Source organism: Carassius auratus, unplaced genomic scaffold, assembly GCF_003368295.1.
Source record: "Carassius auratus strain Wakin unplaced genomic scaffold, ASM336829v1 scaf_tig00041186, whole genome shotgun sequence".
Taxonomy (NCBI): Eukaryota; Metazoa; Chordata; class Actinopteri; order Cypriniformes; family Cyprinidae; genus Carassius; species Carassius auratus.
Window position 1 is genome coordinate 29800 of NW_020526636.1, and position 15261 is coordinate 45060.

Here is a 15261-nt window from a genome sequence, read left to right on the forward strand (position 1 = left end):
ATTGTTGAAACCTAGAGAAGTCATGCATGTCAAGTGGTTAAATGAACAAGAATTCTGTGTAGGATGCACCTTTGTTTTCTTTCTAATATGGAAGCATGATTTAGATTACTGTGAAGTGCACACACACAACCAGAATGGGTGTATATCAACCAGTGTGCATTTTCAGTGTGCAACTACACATATTGTTATTATTTTATATAAATATACTTGAAGACTCACCCCTATACCAACCCCCTATCGATTAGAGGAAATCGGCCAAAGCAGTTGAAAATGCCCATCATGGTTTGACATGCCCTGCTGATTGTGAGACATCCACTAGTGTTCTGCAGAGATACATGCCTGCATGATCTTGTGATAATCAACCACAAATCACTATTAGTTCTTTACCCATGTGTGCTGACAACTTTAATAAAATGTTTAATGCTGATCCAACATACTTTAAACACTGAAATATCAATCTCAACTAAAATGATGGTTTGGATCAAAACTCAACATTGTATCAATGGCACAATGCTATCTGTGTGTTGCCTTGGTACCTGCTGATCCTGTTTTTTGTTGTTGTTTTCTCGTCCTGTTTTCTGTCCCTCTCACAGGCTGATGAGAGGTATCGTAAGAATCTTCAGGTCATCTCTCATTCTGCTCCACCCAAGCAGTCTACTTTGCCACAAGGATCTGAACTATACTCCGGTGGAAATTGCACTGAGTGCTCAGTCATGCACAGACCTATGGAACCACAAGTAACCTGAGATAACTCAGTCCTGTTTTTCCTATTTCTCCTCCCATCTCTGTCTCTCTGTATCTGTTTAATGATTCTAAGAAAGATATAAAAAAATTTTAAACCTAAAAATATATAAAAATATATATGTATATATATATTTTTATTATTATTATTATTATTAATTTTATTTTTTTCCCCAATCAAAGTCAAAGTCACCTTTATTTATATAGTGCTTGAAACAAAATACATTGTAAAACAGTGTCTCAATAATGCAAAATGATAGTTAAAGGCAGTTCATCATTGAATTCAGTTATGTCATCTCTGTTCAGTTAAATAGTGTATGTGCATTTATTTGCAATCAAGTCAACGATATCGCTGTAGATGAAGTGACCCCAACTAAGCAAGCCAGAGGCTCTAGTTGTCCTGGTCTCCGCTGTCTTTCAGGGGCAATAGAGGTCCTTTCTAGGTGCTGATCCACCACCTGGTCTGGATACGTACTTGATCTGGGTGACTGCAAGTGATCCTCTGATCTGGACACAGACTGGATCTGGTGGCTACGGTGACCTCGGAATAAGAGAGAAACAGACAAATATTAGCTTAGATGCCATTCTTCTAATGATGTAGCAAGTACATAGGGTGTTATGTGAAGTGTTTCCGGTTCCGGTTTACCCTTTTAATGCAGCCTAAAAATGGATTTGGATATTAAGAGCATATTAGTATGCTATGTGTATGCCAGGTTAAAGAGATGGGTCTTTAATCTAGATATAAACTGCAAGAGTGTGTCTGCCACCCGAACAATGTTAGGTAGGTTATTCCAGAGTTTAGGCGCCAAATAGGAAAAGGATCTGCCGCCCGCAGTTGATTTTGATATTCTAGGTATTATCAATTTGAGAGAGTTTTGAGAAAGTAGCGGACGTAGAGAAGTATAATGTAAAAGGAGCTCATTCAAATACTGAGGTGCTAAACCATTCAGGGCTTTATAAGCTTTATAATAAGCAATATTTTAAAATCTATACGATGTTTGATAGGGAGCCAGTGCAGCGATGACAGGACCGGGCTAATTTTGGACTAGCTGTAGTTTGTTTACTAAGCATGCAGAACAACCACCCAATAAAGCATTACAATAATCTAACCTTGAGGTCATAAATGCATGGATTAACATTTCTGCATTTGACATTGAGAGCATAGGCCGTAATTTAGATATATTTTTGAGATGGAAAAATGCAGTTTTACAAATGCTAGAAACGTGGCTTTCTAAGGAAAGATTGCGATCAAATAGCACACCTAGGTTCCTAACTGATGACAAAGAATTGACAGTGCAACCATCAAGTCTTAGACAGTGTTCTAGGTTATTACAAGCTGAGTTTTTAGGTCCTATAATTAACATCCAGAATTTAGCAGTAAGAAATTACTCGTCATCCAGTTTTTTATATAGACTATGCATTCCATTAGTTTTTCAAATTGGTGTGTTTCACCGGGCCATGAAGAAATATAGAGCTGAGTATCATCAGCATAACAGTGAAAGCTAACACCATGTTTCCTGATGATATCTCCCAAGAGTAACATATAAAGCGTGAAGAGTAGCGGCCCTAGTACTGAGCCTTGAGGTACTCCATACCGCACTTGTGATCGAAATGATACATTTTCATTTACTGCTACGAACTGATAGCGGTCATATAAGTACGATTTAAACCATGCTAATGCACTTCCACTGATGCCAACAAAGTGTTCAAGTCTATGCAAAAGAATGTTGTGGTCAATTGTGTCAAATGCAGCACTAAGATCCAATAGAGAGATACACCCATGATCAGATGATAAGAGCAGATAATTTGTAACTCTAAGGAAAGCAGTCTCAGTACTATGATACGGTCTAAATCCTGACTGGAAATCCTCACATATACCATTTTTCTCTAAGAAGGATTATAATTGCGAGGATACCACCTTTTCTAGTATCTTGGACAGAAAAGGGAGATTCGAGATTGGTCTATAATTAACTAGTTCTTTGGGGTCAAGTTTTGGTTTTTTGATGAAAGGTTTTGGGGACATATCCTAATGACAATGAGGAATTAATAATAGTCAGAAGAGGATTTATGACTTCTGGAAGCACCTCTTTTAGTAGCTTAGATGGTATAGGGTCTAACATACATGTTGTTGGTTTAGATGAGTTAACAATATAGTAGAGAATGAGTGGAACTGTTCCTCAGGGGGTCTATAGTGCACTGTCTGATGTGATACTGTAGCTGACGGCTGAATGGTTGCAATTTTATCTCTAATAGTATCGATTTTAGAAGTAAAGTAGTTCATAAAGTCATTACTGCTGTGGTGTTGGGAAATGTCAACACTTGTTGAGGCTTTATTTTTTGTTAATTTAGCCACTGTATTGAATAAATACCTGGGGTTATGTTTGTTTTCTTCTAAAAGAGAAGAAAAGTAATCAGATCTAGCGGTTTTTAATGCTTTTCTGTAGGATATGTTACTTTCCCACCAAGCAATACGAAATACCTCTAGTTTTGTTTTCCTCCAGCTGCGCTCCATTTTTCGGGCTGCTCTCTTTAGGGTGCGAGTATGCTCATTATACCATGGTGTCAAACTGTTTTCCTTAACCTTCCTTAAGCGTAAAGGAGCAGCTGTATTTAAAGTGCTAGAAAAGAGAGTGTCCATAGTTTCTGTTACATCAAGTTGCTCTGAGGGTTTGGATATGCTAAGGAATTTGGATACATCAGGAAGATAACTTGAAAAGCAGTCTTTTGTGGTAGAAGTGATGGTTCTTCCATACTTGTAACAAGAAGTAGAATTTACAATTTTGGCTATATGAAGTTTGCACAGAACTAAATAATGATCTGAGATATCATCACTTGGCTGAATAGCCAAGAGAATCTTTTTTTTTTTTTTTTTTTTTTTTTTACTCCCACCCTTAGTAATGCTGATGCCGTGTTCCAGACAAGGTCGAAGAGGGAACATCCATGTTGAAATGTCCCAATTCAAACCTCATTGAGTTTGAGTCAATCACGTCACGTAAATATAATGACCATGTGGTCTCGCCAAAAACAGATTTTTTTTTTACATAAAATAAGTTGATGAATGATAACCTCTTGCTGAGGTTAAAGTTTATCAATCTACCAAGAGTGCACAGGTTGGATATCTGACTTAAAAGGGGTCATCAGATGCTACAGAAGTAGCCAACCAAAATGACTACTATCGTCATAGGGCCACCGCATTAACTGCAATTTAGTCGTGTGTTAGAGTCATTAATGAAACTACCGCAAAGGGACGCAAAGGGAGTTTGCAAACTGACTGGAATTATATTTTGTTTTGTGAACAGAGATCAAATAACGAAACAAAAATAACTTTATAATATAACATCATAAAATACTTTATAACACACATACATTAAATCATTAGAAAATTAATCTAAAATTTATTTTAAGACAGTTAATTTCAAAACGTGAGATATAGGCTGCAGCCTAATGCATAAAAAAAACACAGACTCTTACTACGTTATCGTTATTAAACAGTCATTTTGAAAACCATTATAACTATATAATTTCCTTATGTTGTATTAAGGAGCTTTAATTTCTATCTACATGCTAATGAAAGTTTTTGAACAAAAAAATTCTGACCTTGGCCGTTGGTCCACTGTACAATCATACTTATCGATGTCTACAAGGCTACACGTTCATGAGACTTTATTCACATCACAATTTACTCTGACACACACAATAAAAAAATATATAATTGTGAGAAATCAAGAATAATAGGCTAAAACTGTGACATGGAAAAACTATAAATCGTACAAAAAGTAAGATATTAACTTGGAATGTTTAGATTACATTTAAGGATGTGTGCATTATGCCATAAAAAAAATAGAACAATTGAAGGAGTGGCTTATTGTTGCGTGTTATAGGATATGCCTTGTTCTAGCACATATTTTGGCATTATAGTTACATTGTCACAAATTATAAAAGGCTTGAAACTTACATTAATAATTAACTTATTTCAGCAAGTGACACATTTATTAGTTATCTGGCCTTTTTTAACACATTTCCCATATACAGAGCCCACAAAATGAAAATTATGTCCATGAATTAAGACATCTATCACTTTTTATCATATTTTTGTATTAATTAAAACGTGGTTTAATAATAATTAATCCATTTAAAATACATAAATAAATAATATGGTTTCATATACAGAGTTTGGTCATAGAGGAGATTGGGTCAATCCATAAAATGTAAAAAAAAAAAAAAAAAAAAAAATATTAACAAAATAATAATAATACAATTTAAAATTAATAAATTAGTCAACCTAATACAACACAACATAATTTTATCATTTAATTAAAAAACAACCCCTGATTCACAATATTTGTTTCCAAACACCGAAAACAGGTGTTTCAGAGGAAAAAACAGTGTTGTCATCTCTCAGTTTATGGATCGTTCTGAAAGCAGAATTTATGCAAACCTACAGGGCAGGCCCTGACCAATTTGCTGTCCTTGGCAAGATTTTACCTGGCGCCCCATGCATCACAGCCCATTTCACCCTGTCATTGTGTTCATGATTTAGCGCATATACAGCATATATATATATATATACAGCAGAACTGTTTCCAACACTCATAATAAATCATCATATTAGAATGATTTCTAAAGGATCATGTGATAGACTGGATGTAACATGTGATGAGTAATGATGCTGAAAATTCAGCTTTGCATCACAGAAATAAATGATAATTTAAAGTATAATAAATGGAAAACAAATTATTTAAAATTTTAATAATATATCACAATATTAAATTTTTTTTGTATTTTTGATCAAATAAATGCAGGCTTGATGAGCAGAAGAAACCTCTTTCAAAAACATTAAAAAATAGTAATGTTTCCAAACTTTTGGCCTGTACTGTATCCCCCCAAATCTGCACAACTGTAGAGTAAAACATTAATAAAAAAGTGATAATAAAAAATGCGTCTTAAAACTGACATGATTGTACAAAATCACAGTCTGGGGACTCAGAACTCAGAACAACTGCTAACATTAAGTTTAAGGTAAAAATAACTGCCATGAAATTATAGTATCTTACTCCTATGCAATAAATTGTTCTTTCACTACATCTCTTTACCTCTGTCTTTATCCTCTTCTTTTCTTTTTGGCACTGTATCTATCGCAGACTATGCTCATTTATAATGTGTCATGTAAATTCAGCCTTCCGTCACAATCAGGAAACTTTCACCGTGTCTAGAACTGGCGCGAGCTGCCAGGCCCGTTTCTACGAGCTGTGTGTTAACAAAAGCAGTGCTGTCTACATTGGATGCGGCGTCGGGCACGCTACACAACAAATTACCAACAACTGATCGTGCGCGCTCTGTTTCTGACGCACTTCAAGCACTCGATGGGCGGGGGAAGATTGAAGAGCTGGACTTTTATTTTTTTTTGCTTTATTTGGTAGTATTTTGAATTAATGGTTTTTAAATAGTAGCCTATTATAAAAAAAAATTCACTCGTTCACTCATTCTGGCGCCCCTATGGATGAGTGGCACCCTTAGCATTTGCCTATACCGCCCATGCCGCGGGCCGGCCCTGCAAACCTATGAAGTGCTTTAAAAACTTTAACAAATTTTAATAGGGCTGCCTCCATGTTAAGAGTTTTTAGTTACTACTAGACATTCATTTAGGTCATTATTAAACTAATCACACTTTAATATTAAATTAACAGTCTAATCTATAATGAGCCATAATATAATCCGCGCTCAAGCACGTGCATTAAGTTTGCCACAAAACACAGGCAGAAGTAGCATTATAATTGTGAAAAAGGAGACATTTGATTATTTATTAATAAAATAATGTTTCTTGTCAGAATCTAACATGATCTAACAGCCGATGCTGCTCCAAATCGTTGATCATTAGTTGTTCAAATCTAAAATATGGTGTAATAATGTGAAGCTTAGAGTAAAGTCTGTTCTTTCATAGTGTGTTCTTTCATTTTTCCCGACTGCAGCCTTCAAATGTACCACTTCGGCGAGGCACAGTTGACGGCTATTTGCAAAAATGTGCTTTGCTGCGTTTGTTTGATAACTTGTGGTTAAGGTGCCACTCAGCGGTCAAAAGCTGCAAATGCACTTTGCAGACACTGAGGTAAAAAGCACACTCTGGTTGGCCCCCATATTGTACATGCACTTTTACAAGGTGTTTGAACTAAAATGTGTGTTGGCAGTGCATGTATATAACCACCCTATAATGATACAAATTCACCCGGTGTTTATTTATATATATATTTTTTATCTCAGTTCATTTCGCCTTTATCAAATCAAGCCAATCTCAGATGCCTCCTGTGTGATGTCACACATAGACCAGTTTCACCAAAGAATATAATAATTTTTTTAATTAATCTTTGCAAATCATCTTTCCTAATAATGTGCTAATTAGCAAGTTTCATGCTGAATGCGGAGAGCGACTCGGAAGAGAGTGGCGGGGTCAGCAGAGCTCATTTGCATTTAATGGAAAATTTTATGAAATGGCTTGCTCTGAAAAGAGCTGTTTTTTGATAGTGTACATGGGTGTTGTTTTAAACTACCATTGAGAAATTTTAACCAAACTATGTTACTACTTTTCAGACCCTTAAGAATCATATCAACTTGTGGAAAATGGGCATCCGATGACACCTTTAAGTGGTGTTCCAGATGTTATTTCAGAGTAGGAAGTGGGAAAAATCTGAATTTCGAGTTGTCTGGAACACAGCATAAGACTCATGACGAAACACGTCATGATGTGAAAAAAAGTGAATGTGAAAAAAAAAAAAAAAACTGCTTAAAGGATCTGGGTGACATACCCCTGCTGTCATCTGTGAATTAATAGACTCTCTTATATTTCACAGTCTGCATCATACTTATCATTGGTCTTTGTTTACTCATTGATAGCTTAGCATTTCTACCCTCCATGTCACACTTTCCTGTTGTTTTATCCCCCTCCTTGAAAGGTCCAGTGGTCTCACTTAGCTGCTCTAAAGAGTAACTCATCTGCACCCCCTGTGTCTCGCTCCCAGTCCTTCAGTGATCCTGTTCCTATTTTCGCACAGCTTCATCTTCGCTCTCAGGACTCCTCTCACCAGCACCACCCAGTACACCCTTCATACCCTGACCACTCTCAACATGTTTCTAAATCCAGGGGCCATGAGCCCCCTGAGCAGACCCTTGATGAAGAGTTGCCCCCGAGGGTAAGAAAAGGGACCACTGATACATTCTTTTAGAGACATCTGTCTGATACTAAGTGGCACTATGAGTACATTTGTTTTCACCCATAACTCTGGAATTGTATAGGCTAAAATGTAGTTTTAATACTTTTAAATGTAACTTTAAATGTAACTTTAAATGAACTTTTAGTTCACCCAAAAATGAAAAGTCTGTGATCAGTTACTCTCCTTCATGTCATTCCATACCAATATATATTTTTTTCCTTTTCAAAAGTGCAATGAACATATTTTAATGAAACCTGTGACATTTCTGTCCCTCCATTCAAAGTCCATTCAACCAAAACTTTCAAGCTTAAAACAATTTCTAAAGACATCATAGAAGAATGAATATGAATTGAGTGCTTTAATCCAAGTCTCCTAAAAAGACACAAACACTTTGTATGATGAACACATTTTACTCATACTTTTATTCTAATCTATACAGTATAATAATAATGGAAGCTCAAATGTGTTTGCTGCACAAGACGTCCCCTTGGAATTATAAGGTTCTATCTGACATTTTTGTCAAAATTGAGTTATTCACATATTTATTCTGTGACAACTTATTTACATTATGTGATGTTTTTTTTAAGTTGTATACATTTTGAGATTTTTTTTATTGAAAAAACAAAAAGGTTCTATCTACAGAAGTCTATGGAACACAAAAACTTTGAAGCTCAATATCTCAAAACTGCTCAGAACGCAGACAGAACCTTATAATTCCAAGGGGACGAAGAGTCACCAAGCTTTATTCTCAAAGGTCACACAAGCAAGTTTTAGTGTTTAGAAATGTGGAAACCACTCATTTCATCACACCATCTCCTGACTGCATTATTATTTGTAAGATAAGGGCTTTATGGAGAGGGTGTATACATGGTTATAAGTATAACATTTTACATTTTATATTTCATTAATTTAGGGAAATTAACAAGTGTCTCAGCCCTCAAGGGACTATTTGGCCAACAAGCTTATTCCTGCTTGATAAGCCAATTTTTTTATTGCCAATACCCAACCCTACTAATGAAGATCTGTATACTGTAATATATGTTTAAATTTGAAACATATTTCCAACCTTTAACTTTTTAACTGTCACTCACATTTTTGAACTTAGACTTGAAAGTGCATGATCAAAAACCTAAATTTGTATAAAAAATGACTGAAAACATTTTGTAACATGATTGTGATGTACAATTTTCATGGTAATGCAATGTTTAAATTTAAAATGGTTTTCAAAGAATGAATTTTGAGATTTTAAGTTTTCAAGTGATAAATAATTTCTGATGACTTCTAAAGTGTGATAGAGAAAAAAAGCAACAGTCCTGTTATGATGTAGGTTTTAAATTAATCTATTACTTTTACTACATAATCTTTAACAAAAACGATTGGTAAAATATATATTTAGGAGTCTTAGACCTTTCCAACGATATATAGTTTGTCATGATTAGATTAGGATTTTATTGTAATATAGTGACGTAAACGTAGGTGGCCCACAGAGGGGCCAGGTGACAGTTAACTTAAATTAAGTTGACTGTAAGTAATATACAGTATTGAGCATTTAGTAGTTGAGTATTGTGCATTTTTATTTAGAGCTATTTTTTAATAGTTGTTTAATGATTTTAATGGAACTGGAATTGGAACCGGAACCATTAGGTGGAACCAGAAAATTTCTAACAATTTCCAACCCCAGTACTTATCCCTATACGTAGAATACGCAATAATTGATGGATGGACATCTATGCCCATGGATAATACATCAGAATCTGGCGCAGAGAAAAGAAAATGCCCCTACCAAGTCCTGAATACATGGACAGTAAATTAACATAGTTTCCAGAAGGCCAACAATTGACTAAATGTGTTTTTTTTTTTTTTTTTTGGTATTGTTGAGAAGTGAATTGGTGGGTTTTCGTTAAATGTGAGCCAAAATCATCACAATTCAAAGTATAACTACTTCAGTCTGTGTGCATAGAATTTATTTAATACATGAGTTCCACAATTTGAGTTGAATTACTGAAATAAATTAACTATTCCTCGACATTCAAATTGTATCTTCTCAATTAATTTTATCTATAACAGTTCACTGGAATATTAAAAGTGATATTGTCAATATATAATAAAATGCTTTTTGAGTTATAAGATTTTTTTAATAATACTGCTATGTCATAATTATTCAACCCCTATTCAACATTGCTGTTTTTAAATCACTTATTTGCATGGTGGGGAATAAAACACAATTAAGCTTTTAGAAACTCTATTAAAAACTGAATTAGCTTGAGCTGTTACACATACAGTTAGCCCATGAATGTGTTGAAGTTAAATAGCAAAAATGTCAATAGAGATCTCACAAAAGCTAAAGAGAATAAATATAGTAGTACTTTAGAAAGGCTAAGGCTATATGAAGATTTCCAAGACATTGAAAGTTCCTAGAGACACAGCTCTCAGCCTTATTCCTTAGCTTAAAGTGTGTTTTACCAGAAAATCTTTGAGGTTGTGGAAGAAAAAGCACAATATCATCAAATGTTTAATCAGAGCAACTGAGAAAAATCTGCAATGTTAAGCCAAAGACTTGCAATATGACCTGATGAAAGGAGGAAAACCATTTCAAAGCAGTGTGTGAGAAGATCACTAGACAAGTATTGCCTTCTTGTAGACATCAGAATACCACTCTTGATCAAGAAGAACAAAGGACAACTTGAACTTGATAAAATTCATGTGTGTAGTCTTGTGGAGCTCTGGAGGAATGTTATATGGAGTGATGTGACCAAACTGGAACTTTTTGGACCCATGGATCAGCGGTATGTTTGCTGCAAAAAAAGGCAAAGCTCATAAGCAGAAGAACACCATCTCCATCCTCAAACTTGGAGGTTGATCAGTCCTGTTATGGGGTTTCTTTACTGTAGAAGGAAGTGGAAATCATGACTGTATGAAGGACATCATGGATTCTTTAAAGTGTCAGGCCATTTTGACAAGAATTGTGATGCCTTTGGTGCAAAGACTGAAGCTGATGATCAATGGACTTTCATGCAGGCCAGTCATGCCAAAGTACACATCCAAATCTACTTCTGCTTGGTTCAGGGATCTGTCATATAATGTACTTGAGTGACCTGTTCAGTCTCCAGGCTTAATTCTTATTTCAAATATCTGGTTGAATTTGAAGAAAGTAGTGGAAATGTGAAAACCAAAGATTATCAGTGACCTGAAAGCTTTTTCAGGTGTGGAATGGGCCAAAACTGTAGTAGAGAGGTGACAGAAGCTTCTAAACACATACAGACAGCGTTTATTGGAGATTTTAAAGAATAAAAGATTCTGCACAAAGGGAGTTGAATAATTTTGAACATGTTCGAATTTTATCATGATTCATCAATGTTCCATTCTCAGAATCACTCAAAAGTGTATTAACAAACTTTCTCTAATACTTTACTGATGCCTTTGTTAAATTGATTTCATAAAATGTTGTTCTCCACAGCAAATTGTCTTGCAAGTCAAGGGGGTTGAATGATTTTGATTGCAACTGTATATACCGTATTTTCCTCACTATAAGGCGCACTGGATTATAATGCGCACCTTCAATGAATGGCCTATTTTAGAACTGTTTTCATATATAGGGCGCACCGGATTATATGGCGCATAGAATAGAAGATACTGCAGTCAAACGTTTGACTGGGTTTGCGTTATGCATCCACTAGATATAGATATAAAGCGCTCCGGATTAAGTCGTTTTTTGACAAAATTGAAGGCTTTTAAGCGTGCCTTATAGTGCAGAAAATACGGTATATATACTGTATATTTGCGTGTGTGTGTGTTTTTTTTTTTTTTTTTTTTTTTTTTTTATGGTTACGAATTACAGCTTAGGAAAAATAAAAGAAATCAGTATCTTAAAAAATTTGAATATTCAATTTTGAGCTTGATTAGTTTGATTATTTTTTTGTATAAATAATGGGTGCTAGTTTAGAACATGCAACCACAGTAATGAGAAAGACTACTGACTTGGCAATGGTCCAGAAGACAATCATCAACAACCTCCACAAGGAGGGTAAGCCACAGAAAGTCATTGCTGAAAGGGGCTGGCTGTTCACAGAATGCTGTCTCAAAATATATTCATAGAAAGTTGACTGGAAGGAAAAAGTTTGGTAGGAAAAGGTGCACAAGCAACAGGGATGACCACAGCCTTGGGAGGATTGTCAGGAAAAGCCAATTCAAGAACTTTGGAGAGCTTCACAAGGAGTGGACAAAATCCATAGTCAGTGCTTCAAGAACCACCACACGCAGATGTCTTCAGGAAAAGGACTACAGCTATCACATTCATAGAACCAAGCCACTCCTGAACCAGTAAAAAAAAAAAAATGTCAGAAGCATTTCTGTCTGGAGAAAGTCTGGAGATGCACAGAATCCAAAGTCCAGTGTGAAGTGTCCAAAGTCAGTGGTGATTTAAGGTGCCGTGACGTCTGCTTGTGTTGGTCCATTATGTTTTATCAAGTCCAAAGTCAATGCAGCCATCTACCATGAGATTTTGGAGCACTTTTTGCTTTCATCTGCTGACCAGCTTTATGGAGATACTGATTTAATTTTGCAGCAGGACTTTAGCACCTGCCCACAGTGCCAAAACCACTTTCAAGTGGTTTGCTGACCATATTACTGTGCTTGATTAGCCAGTCAACTCAACTCACCTGACATGAACCTCTCAGAGAATATATTAGGTATTGTGAAGAGGAAGATAAGCAACATCTGACAAACAACACAGAAGAGCTGAAGGACACTAACAAAACATCATGGGATTCAGTGACGCCTCAGCAGTGCTGATCGCCTCCATGCCATGCCGCAATGAAGCAATAATTCATGCAGAAGGAGACCCATACGATTATTGGGTGCATAATTGAACCTGCTTTTGGAGATCTTGAACATTTCTGTTTTGTAAATCTTTTTTTTTTTTGATCTTTGAGAAAATAATTCTCATTTGTTGAGATCCTGAAATTGTAATTTTCCTAAGCTGTAAGTCATAACCATAACCATCAGAATTAAAACAAAAAACTCTTGAAATATTTCAGTTTGTGTGCAACTAATCTATAATATAAGAAAGTTTGCTTTTTTTGAATTAAATTACAAAAAAAATAAAAATAAATACAATTACTTTTTTTAAATAAAACTTTTCCATCATATTCAATTTTTTTTAGTTGCACCTTTGTTGGTATCAGTGATACCTTCAGTCAAAAACAAATATAAAAATATACTGTATGTTGTTTCTACTTTAATTTGAAGATTGAAAGTGAAATTATTAATTTAATGTAAATTAATGTAAACGTATATTTAAAAACTTTTTTTGTTAGGTGGGAATAATCTTGATTTCAGTAAAATGTGCAATTATTATAATAATTATTATTTTTCAAGTCAGTTTATAGCACAAGTAGAAACCAAGTATAGTTTTAGAATTTTAAACAAGAATACACTGTAAAAACCTGATTTAGTTTTACCATAAAATTTTCTTGCTATTAAAATAGCCACAGAATCTGGCATGGTCTTAACAAATAAAATTTTCTCCACCTTTTAAAACTGCTTGATCTCTAATTGTGCTACTTTTTTTTTTTTTTGCTATAAAATGAAATGTAATATAATATGTATTTAATATTGACAAGATCCTCTTCTTACTTTCCTGCAAGGTGCCAGTAAGAACAACTTCTAGATCTCCTGTGTTATCCCGTCGAGATTCTCCACTACAGACTGGGATGCATAACAACCAAACTGGACAGAGGAATGCTGGAATGTGTGATCTTTAACATAATTTATACATAGAATATTCACCTCTGACTCTGTACATGTAAAAGTTTATATTTCTCAGGAAAATGTCAGTAATTTTGTCTTTTGAACTCTCTTCCCAGTAGTAACATGGAGCCACGTCTGCTGTGGGAGCGGGTTGAACAGCTCTCATCTAGACCAGGTAGTGGGAGTTCGTCTGGCTCCAGTAACTCCAGTTCTCAAACTGGATCACAGGCCAGCACAGGGGAGATGTTCAGGGCTCGTTGTGAGTATTATTATTATTATTATTATTATTATTATTATTATTATTATTAACACACTGAAATTCAAACTAATATAAAACTCTTTAGAAGGGTGTCCAAATATGTTCCTGAAGTACCACTGTGAAATGATTATGTATAACACTTTTGAAATCTTTTACTATATTGCACTATTAGAGTTGCTGAGATTAATCATGAAAATAGATATTATATTTTTGTAAAATATAAAATAATTAATGGCATTATATTTTTAACTACTGCCGGTGCTTCAAAGGTTGCAGCTCTGAGCATTGTAGCCAATCACAGTCATGTCTCTTGTGCACATGAATGCAGTTGTCTCACCACTGCAACTCAGTTTTTGCAGTCTCAAAAAAACATTGACCATAACTAACACAGTGCAAACACAATGTAAATTAAAGCTACAAGCAGCGATGAACGGGCCCTCGCACCCGTGCTCACCGGCAGCTAGTGGCTTTAGTAAAATGGTGAACGTTTAGAAATATGCATTTAAAGTCATAAATATGAGTGACATATATCAAAGTAAATTCAATATTTGTCAATCTTCCTGTTGTCAGCAGGTGGCGCTACCATTATAATGGAATATTGGCCTTCAGATATGTTCAGGCCAGGACTCTTATCGAACATGTGAAGATTGAACATTTTATGCCTGAGTTACAAAAACTTCTCTTGCTGTGGCGAGACATCAAACTTTGTCATGGAGCCATGGACATGCCCTTTAACATAAACTCAAGATCTACACAATTTAACATTACACAGGCACAACTTTAGATTAGACTGACCACAAAAAATACATTAATGTCAAAATATTTATAGAAGTTTGTCGCAGCGTAAATTGTCACTTCTTGTTGTCAGCAGGTGGCGCTATGACTATAACTGAATATTGGCATGTAGATCAGTTAAGGGCAGAAGTCTTATCTAACATGTGAAGTTTGGGGGAATATTGGACATTTTATGCCTGAGTTATAACATCTTTTATTCCCATGGCGAGACATCGAACTTCGTCACGGCGCCATGGACACACCTTTTAATGAAAACTCAAGATCTTCACAACTGAACATCACACAGGCCTTTAGATTAGACTGACCACAAAAAAGACATTGATGTCATAAAATTTCTAGGAGTAGTTCGTCGCAGTGTAAAATGTCACTTCCTGTTGCCAGTAGGTGGTGCTATGACTATAACTGAATATGGGCATGTCAATCTGTTCAGGTTCGGAGTCTTATCAAACATGTGAAGTTTGGGGCATATTGGACATTGTATGTCTGAGTTATAATAAATTCATTTTTCATGGC

General features: G+C 35.2%; 1 protein-coding gene across 1 annotated transcript in view; it reads left to right on the forward strand.

The window, feature by feature from the left end:
• Positions 1 to 502: 502 nt before the first annotated feature.
• The window catches only part of LOC113085052 (mitogen-activated protein kinase kinase kinase kinase 4), a 34536-nt gene continuing 19777 nt past the window's right edge, over positions 503 to 15261 (forward strand). Inside the window, exons 1-5 of the mRNA XM_026255067.1 lie at positions 503 to 532; positions 594 to 737; positions 7689 to 7925; positions 13592 to 13695; positions 13811 to 13953. Coding sequence (XP_026110852.1) covers positions 503 to 532; positions 594 to 737; positions 7689 to 7925; positions 13592 to 13695; positions 13811 to 13953 — 658 coding nt within the window. The remainder of the gene's footprint in view (positions 533 to 593; positions 738 to 7688; positions 7926 to 13591; positions 13696 to 13810; positions 13954 to 15261) is intronic.